The sequence below is a fragment of the Ceratotherium simum genome, chromosome 1 (assembly GCF_057802395.1).
Source record: "Ceratotherium simum simum isolate JZ-2026a chromosome 1, ASM5780239v1, whole genome shotgun sequence".
In the NCBI taxonomy this organism is placed as follows: domain Eukaryota; kingdom Metazoa; phylum Chordata; class Mammalia; order Perissodactyla; family Rhinocerotidae; genus Ceratotherium; species Ceratotherium simum.
The window spans coordinates 53564125-53573250 of NC_141900.1; the positions used below are offsets into that span (position 1 = coordinate 53564125).

The 9126-nt window shown below is 40.9% G+C and overlaps 1 protein-coding gene across 1 annotated transcript in view; it reads left to right on the forward strand.

Annotated features, from left to right (window-relative positions):
- The first annotated feature begins 1320 nt into the window (after positions 1-1320).
- The window catches only part of ITGB8 (integrin subunit beta 8), an 83446-nt gene continuing 75640 nt past the window's right edge, over positions 1321-9126 (forward strand). Inside the window, exon 1 of the mRNA XM_004418939.3 lies at positions 1321-1461. Within this exon, the coding sequence (XP_004418996.1) occupies positions 1335-1461 (127 nt within the window). The 5' untranslated portion in view covers positions 1321-1334. The remainder of the gene's footprint in view (positions 1462-9126) is intronic.

The following is a 9126-nucleotide window of genomic DNA, read 5'->3' on the forward strand; positions in this document are numbered from 1 at the left end:
AGGCGAGCGTTGGGGTGCAAGGATTGGGGAAGGAGGGGGAAAGGGAACAGGCCATGCGATTCCTGTTGCGCGGCTACGCATGACGAGTTCTTGTGAACGATGGGAATGGCAACTATCAGAGCTAAGGGGGAGAAAAAGAGCTGGAGTGAGCAAAACAAAGAGCGAGTGTGGGCCGCGGTGACTTCATGCCTCACCAATGTCCCGCCCACGCTGCTTCGAGCTGTTGCTGCTGCTGCCGCCGGAGCCTCCGCCGCGCCTGCGGGCGGCCGGGGCGAGGCGCTCGGTAGCGTGGGGCGGTTTCCTAGCAACTCGCGGCCCCGAGCGCGCGTAGCTATGTGCACATCGGGAGCCACCCCCGTGGGCCGGGGCAGGACCACTCCTCCCCCGCCCCTCGCCAGCCTCGTCTCCCTCGCATCCTCGCCGGGTGCACCCCAGAGCGCGCCAGCTGCCCGGGCTCTGGACGGCGGGACGCCTGAGCCGCACACTGGGGCCAAAAGGCGAGGGCACGAAGCTCCCGCCCCGCGAGGCCGGGCTCCTGCACCCCCGCAGAACCTCCCCTCCTGCGCTCGCGGCGGTGCGCTCCACCCCCGGCCAAGCAGGGAGCTGCGATGCCTCGCTCTGTGTCCGCGGGCGCCGGCGGGGGCTTCTAAGGCGCTCCCGGAGCCGCCTCCCCCGGCCGCTGGCACCCGGAGCTTCCTCCCTCGCCAGCCAGGACGCTGCCGCTTCGATTTTGCCCGCTGCTCGGCTGACGAGGTTGCAAAGCTGCAACTAAGTGGAGTTGGCCTCCCTGCCCACCTGTGGAAGAAGCTCGCGCTGATTGATGCGCCATCGACTTTTTTCCCCTTCGGCCTCGCCGGCGTCCCCTCCCACAGATGCAGCATCACCCAGTGAATGTACATTAGGCTGGTTTTTCCCCCCAGCTTCAGGCTTTGTTTGGGTTTGATTGTGTTTGGTTCTTCGCTAAGCTGATTTATGCAGCAGAAGCCCCATCGGCTGGAGAGAAACAAAAGCTCTTTTCTTTGTCCCAGAGCGGGCTGCAGAGCCTTCGCTCGCGTCGCCGCCCCGGGCCATTGGCCGTCGGAGGAGGTGCTTCGCGCGGAGATCGCGGGACCCGCCGTGCTGAGCTGGGAGGGCCGCGGGGGCCCTGACATGCCGAGCGGTGCCCGGGCCAGCGTACCTGCACCGCTTGCTTCGAGCCGCGGGGTCCGCCTGCCGGGCCTGCGGGAAACGTCCTAGCGACACTTGGCCCGCGTGCCCCGAGGTGCGCCCGGGAGGCGCAAGCGCGCATCCGGAGAGCAGCCAGGCAGCGGGCGCGGTGCTGGCTGCTTTGCATTATGTGCCGCCCGGCCCTGGCTTTTTTTACTGCCGCATTTGTCTGCCTGCAAAACTGCCGGCCAGGTCCTGCCCCATTCCTCCGGGCGGCCTGGGTGTTTTCAGTTGCTCTTGGACTGGGCCAAAGTGGTAAGTTGTTTTGCTTTCCTTTGTTTTCTCCTCTTACCCAAACGTCTTGGGCTGTCACAAAGAGCATCCAGGCCAGGTAAGGGGCCCGGTGTCAGCCTCCATCTGCTTTGAGAACTTCATAAGGGGGTGTGTGGCAGCGTTCTCCATTGCAGGCGGCCTGAGGGAGGCCAGGTGTCAAACATTTCCGCCCCGGAGTGACAGCAATAACCAATTATACAAGGAGACACTGTGTATTGCTCCCGTGTGTTGGGGAAGCAGTAATAGAATGGAAGTTTGGAAGAGTATTTACAGAAGCCAATTTAGGGGTTCTGCTCCATCCTTGAAGGCATCCTCCTTGAAGACATCCTTGAAGATGCTCCCCATCTTTCTAGTATTGGTGGGTCCATTAACCACTAGCTTGCATTTGATTCAAGGCTGAAGATAAATTGGTATAATAGGAGTGAGTCTTCTGTTTTTGAAGAAAACTATGAAAGAAAAGGATGGCAGCATACAAATTTGTTCTATGATGGTCCTCAGCCTGAATGAATTAAAAACACTTGAGGAATATTCTTGCTTTAAGTCACCATTTTTTCAGCTTAAAAGAAAAATTCTAGCTAATTGATCCCTCAGTGAGATCAATTCCTGGGACTGAGACCCTGAAACAGAACCCTGGACCAGGATTGACAGCTTTCAGTCCAGATAAGCCACTTCTGTCAGAATTACCTGGATTTGGAGAGCATACTTATTTATAAAGTATATTGTCCTCATATTACAAATGAGGATAATAATACCTGCCTAAATCACAAAGAAAAGCTCAGGTCAAATAGTGTATGAAAAAGGTGTTTTGGCACATCTGAATTATATGCAAATATAAGGTGGCAGTACGGGATTGTTAGCAAACGGTAAAACATATAGTAAGTAATAGTAATAATCATCAATTTAGGATGAATTCTTATCGGTTTTAAATATAGGCCATACATTTATTTTTGCCAATGCAATGATTATTGCCATACTTTTTTTTTTAATTTTACTCTATGTTTGGTCATTGAGCCCTTAAATTCTATTAGAGCCTTTCTCTGACCTCTCCTGTTGAAGAACAGATGTAATTGTTTGTAGACTAAAATTTTATCCTATGCTTTGAATTGATGTGCCAAGTTTCTGCCCAAAGCTAATTAAAATGGTCAAGTCATAACCTTTTAAATAAGGGTTTATAATGGAAACATCCAGTTAGCTTCACTTATTTGTTGTATATATAGTTGTCTAATCTTTATTTCAAAAAGAGATTTACCCAGTTATGTGAAATGAGAGCAATTAGAGTAAATTTTTATCTTGTGGTTATTTTTTGGCTTATATGTTGCTTTCAAAACAAGTGAAACGTAAGGCAAAGGAAAAAAGTAACATTCATTATCAATTTTCTTAAGTGGAATACCCATTTGTTGCAGCAGATTTTCCACTGAGCATAATTCCATCCAGTATCAATAAGTGACAAAGTATTTTTCTAGATTTAGTAAACACATATACAATAGTAAAATAACCAAAACTTGTGCCAACAGAGTATATTTTGTCCCCAATACATAGGCAAAGGAAAAAAATCCTACTTGCCTCTAGAATTTGCTAATAATAGTAATAATTTTTTAATATTCATTGTGCTTGTAAAGATTTGTCAAGTTCTCGTGTAATAGCATTGTATTTCCATCCAGTGAGTATAATTGATTTGAAGCAAATATTATGAATGGGCTCCCTTGCACCTGCAGTTGTGAAAAGGGAATGCTTATCCGAAATCAGAACAAGGCATCCTTTTCCCAGTCTCTGTCAATATACAAAGGTTTCTGATGTACACTGGTTTGCATTGCAGTTAAAAAACATGCAAAAAATTTAAATTATAGCCAGTGCAACTCAGAAAATTAGAGATCAGCATAAACTGTTATACTTTTGTGATATAGCTACAAGTCTCAAATTATATGTCTTCACAGTGCAAATTAGATGCTTAAAGCAGAATAGAAATTTAGGTATCAGTTACAAAAGAAATCTTGTTCTCTTGCTCACTAGTTTACACCAAGGAAATGTTGAGGGCAATAAAGCTATACAAAAGAAACCATAAACTGCACAACAACATAACTTTGGGTTTAATTTTTGAAGTAGAATTTGTAGGTCCCAAATACATAGTGGATTTTTAATAATAAATATGTAGTGAGCATGGGGGATATTATTAATAAAAACTGAAAATTTTTATGATCTAGAAAAAAAAATTATTGGAGTTTGTTTTTCAACTTTCCCTAGTGGAAATTACCAACAATTAGAGAAACAATAACACTATAAAATGGTTAATGAGTAACTGGAAAACACTAAAGACTACCTAATGGTTAATATTTGAAGAGTTAATTTAGCAACACTGTTGTTTCTACATTTCCTAGTTTTGAAGGGTTAAAAATCTTTTTTACCTAAATTTTTATATAGCAATATGAGAAATTTTTTTTAAAAAAGTGGTAATTGTTATTGCAGTGAAATTTCACCTTCTGTGCATAATGAACTATTTATTCTTTTAAATAACAATCAACTGAATTAGCATTGTTTTGTAACTGTAGTAGTACTTTACCGCAGAACATATTTCATAGCATAAGTGTTCTCAGGTTTCTTTCTGCTTACCTAAAGTGAGACAACAAAGCCTTCATTTTTAAAAATCCAGTCTTCCAAATTATTTGCACAATAAGCATCCAAATTAATTCTATCCTAAAGCAACTGAGACACTTTCTGATAAAAAAGTTGGAGCTTATATGAAAAATCTATGTGCTGTATATGAAAGCAAAGTAGTTGATATGATTTGAAAAATGCCAGAAAAATTCCTGTGCCCCCAAATAGCCCCTTCACCTGTTACCAAATTATCTGAAATTTCACCATTTAATGGATTTCTTTGGATTAAGCATGATATTGAAACTATGTTTCTTTTAATTTTTAACTTTATATTGTGGAAATTTTCAAACACATACAGAAATAGAGAGAATGGTATAAGGAATCGCCATACACCCATCACCCAGCTTGATCAATTATCAACTAAAGGCCAACTTTCATCTCTTCCCCTACCCAGTTCATCTTCTCCCCCAAATAGATTATTTTGAAGCAAATCTCTCATATCATTTTATCCTAAAATATTTCAGTATCAAAATACTACTGGAGGAGAAACACAGTCATTAATCCCACAACATGAATGTTTTTAGCTGAAATTTAGGGCCACAAGAATGTTCACTGTCTTTAAAGGGAGGAAAGCGAGGGAGGCATGCAAAGACAAAGACAATTTCAACCATTTACTTTTCAATGGTTCTACTATGGCTCCATTAAAAATATTTTTCTTAAAAGTATGCATATGTAACAGCTTTTTTGTATGCATGTATATGAAGAAGAAAAAATAACATGAATAAAAATAAAAAATAACATGAATAAATCTACTTCCCCAGACAAACTTGAATTACTTTATCCCAATGGAATCACAGCAGGTATACCTTGTTTGAGTTTCAGTTTTAAGGATTATTCCCTCTGGCTATTGAATCAGCAGTTTTTCTCCTCTCTACTGGATCATTTATAGCATACGCATATCCATACATCCTGTAATATCTTTCATCTTCTATTTCTCAATCTCCTTTGTAGCAAAAATCCTTGAAAGAGTTGTCCATCTGTGCTATCTCCAGGTCTCCTCACCTTCTCTTTGATTCCACTGAGGTCAGGCTTTCTTTATCACCTCTGCAGTTATACCACTCTGTTAAGATCACAGTGACCTCCCTATTGCCAAATCCGATAGCCTATAGTTCATAGTCTTCATCCTGCTTGACCTATCATCTGTCAATGAGTTAACACTATTCAAAATACTTCTTTCCTTGGCTTCCTGGACCCACATTCTCTTGGTTTAAGCTCCTTCTCCATCTCTGATGTTGGTTCTTCCTCATGTCCCAACATCCAAATGTAGGAGTGGCCCAGGACTGAGTCCTCAGACTTTCTCTTCTGGATATGTACTGCGTCCTCAGGTGGACTGATCCAGTCTTAAGTCTTAAATACCATTCTATGCTGACAACCCCAGTCCTGACCTCTTATCTCATCTCTATAGGGTATAGCAAACTGCCTATTCAGCATCTCCAGTGTACATCTACAGGCAAAATCAACCCTAACATATTCAAAACCAAACTTCCAATTTTCTCCCTTAAGCTTGCTCCTTTCACACTCATGCTCATCTCAGTAAGTGGTAATCAGTCTTCTAGTAGTTCAGAGTAACATTTGGGCAGCATTCTTGACTTCTCTGTTTCTCTCACGTTCGACAGTCAGTTTACCACCTCCACTGCCGCCACTCTGGTCTATGCCATTTTTTGCTTGAACTCTTGAATCCCTATTGAACTGGCTTCTTTGCTCCATGGTGCAGCCAGACTTACCTTTTTAAAAAGCTCCTCAGGTTCTGTCACCCCTCCACTCAGAACTCTACATGGCGTTTCATCTGTCTCAGATGGAAGGCCAAGTCTTTACATGGCTTCCAAGGTCCGTCTGACTTCCTGACCTTACCCCCTTACCCTCTTTCCCTCCCTCCCTTTGTCCCAGCAACACTGGTCCTTGCTATACCTTGGATGCACCAAGCATGATCCTACCTCCAATCATGAACTCACTGTTTCTCTGCATGGATTGTGCTTCCCTGAGATATCTTGTTGATTCCCTCGCCCTCATTTCTTCCAGATGTCTATTCAAATATCATCTTATCAGAGAGGGTGTTTCTGTCCTCCTCATCAACACTATCTAGCCCACTTACCCTGCATCTTTTTCTTTTATATACCTTAGCATCCCTGATCTATTATGTATTTGTTTGTTTACTGCCTTTCTCTCTTAGTCCCAACCTAGCAACTAGATTGCAGCTCATGAGGGAAGGTACTTTATGCTCTTTCCGGCTATGGAAATGCCAGCTATGTAAAAGGTGCTCAGTACACATATGTTGATGAATAAAAGAAAAAATAAGTAAATTTATTCTTAATTTTGTCATCAGATTGATTCACTGTTCATTCCAAGACAGGGCTTCATTTATTTTCTATCAGTCTCTCTTCTCTTTGTAACAAATAGATGAACTGAAGAATCAAGTTCTATTATATTTATTAGAAAATAACAGAATCATCTTCCAGAAGAAAAAATAATAAAGGTATTTCTACATGTAGTATAAACATGCAAAAGAATAAAGATCTGCCTAATAAGCCAGTTTTGCTGTGATTTTTTTATTTGTCCATTCATATTTGATAAAAGTTACCTTAATCCTGTAACCTCTTTTTTCTTTTTTTTTTTTTTTGGTGAGGAAGATTAGCCCTGAGCCAACATCTGTTGCCAATATTCCCCTTTTTTGCTGAGGAAGATTGACCCTGGGCTAACATCTCTGCCCATCTTCCTCTATTTTTTATATGTGGGATGCCTGCCACAGCATGGCTTGACGAGTGGTGCGTAGGTCCGCACCTGGGATCCGAACCCTTGAACCCCCGGCCGCCAAAGTGGAGCGCACGAACCCAACCACTACGCCAACGGACCAGCCCCTGTAACCTCTTTTTTTTGAAAAGTATAGGATATCTTCAAGTGGTAGAACCATATATAGGACTATAAAAAATAGGAGGACTGACCATGTAGAAAAGGTTCTCAGAATAATTTTATCAGCTGACAATTTTTTAAATGAATGTTTAAGTTTTAAAGATATACTATTTATTCATGAATATATACACCTGCTAAGCTAATTAAGCCTTGATTAGACTGAAAACAAAATTAGTTAATAATTTTAATAAACCAAGGGAAGTCAAGGGATATAGTTTAGAAGAGAAAGGGACATTTTTTAATAGGATTTAAAATAGGCAATTAAGATAAATATAATAATCAGTCTTCATTGCAATTTGATTTTTTTATGATACATGAGAAATATGATATAGCAACATTATATTACCTTTTCAGTTTTCCTGTACTCCATTTTGAATAAACCATTCTCAAAGCAAATAAAATATCTGAGATAATCTGGTCTTTGTTTAAATAGTTTAGAGCCTTTTCTGCCCTACCTGTTAAATTTGATTTATGCAGGTATAAATAGTTTGGTGTTAAATTCCTCACTTTGTTCACCACCCCAGGGCCATTTTATTGACCACTAGATAGGTTGTCAGAGAGTATTGTTTTAATCTAAGTTTCTTGCAAGTTTAACAAACTCTGATCCTATGCAGAGACCATTCAGTTTTCTTGAAAAGTAATAAACCATTTACCTTGTGATGCAGTCTTTCTCTTGTTTGTACTTTATAAGCAAAGATGCTCAAAACATCCTCCTTGAAAGTGCCTCAGTCATTTAAATGATGTCTGTTTGCTGGTTTGATAAATCTCAGTGAGTAACAGATATAAAAATTGTGTTACTTATAATATTATTGAATATTACCTTACCAAACTGACATCAGGAAATAGTCTTTTTATATGTTCATTGAATAACCTAACAACGTTCATAACCAAACCTGTATTGTATATACTCAGTCGTTCTTGGTCCTCAAAACTTTAGTCCCTGTTGCAGCCCATGTCTACACATTTAGAGGAGTTTTGCCAGCACGAGGACTGTGAGGCCCTGTGTATCTTCTCCAATTATATATGAAATATATTCTGTAAGCTATATATTGATTATAAAATAAAATAAGCCGTAGAAAAATAACATTTTATGTAGATTCATATTGCATTTTATTAAATTGAACAATTACTGAGCTTCTTAAGTAGGTGGCCTAATTATTAATCTCTGAAAATGTAACTTTTCCCATTATATCCTAAAGATGTCATATAAGTATGGCTTCTATAGTGGACAGAAAGTGTAATTCTCATATAATTTAACAAACACTTAGGTGGCTGTCACTCTGTGCCATGCACTGATCTAAATGATTCACCATAGTAACTTCATCTTCGTACTAACACTACAAGAGAGGTGGACTTATTATCCCTGTTTTAGAAATGAGGAAGGTGAAGCACAGAGGAGATTAGTAACTTGCTCAGTCACCTAGCTAGGAAGTAGAAGAGATGGGATTTTAACACTGTTATATTGCCTCATACTTTCTTCAAAAAATTTCTGGAAGTTGCTCTACCTTAAACATTCAGTGTGACTGTCAGATGAAGGAAGACCTTCACACTCATTCCTTGGGGATTCCTGGGCCCTGCCCTGTAACATTGCTGCCCTCACAGAGTAACTGCAGATAGGAGGATAAAGATTTGTGTGTTGAAGGCCTGGTCAAAGCATACCTCCTATTGAAGCTCCCACATACTCTCAACCCACCTTAAATGCACCTCACGCTGGTTGTTTTCATATAGGAGTAAGAAAGGGAGAGAAGACATATGGTTTTATGGGAGTAATCTGGAGTGTAACTCTGCCTCCCACAGGATTTCCGATGTATTATATAGATGTGTATGACTTGTGGTTATGAAAGAGAAAGAAAAAAAGACACTGACCTGCTAAGTGGCTGGTAACCAGTTCAGTCAAAAGTGTTCAAAGGGACAAAGTCAGGGTACACGAGTCAGACTATTGATCAACATAGGGCTCACCACATTCTTAGCTGCTTGGAGCCACTCTATTATAGATTGATACTCTATATTGTTTAATATATTCATATTATTTTTTCTCCATACATTTTTACTAAAGTAGGTGTTCCTTCCACTGTTAAATATTTGCGG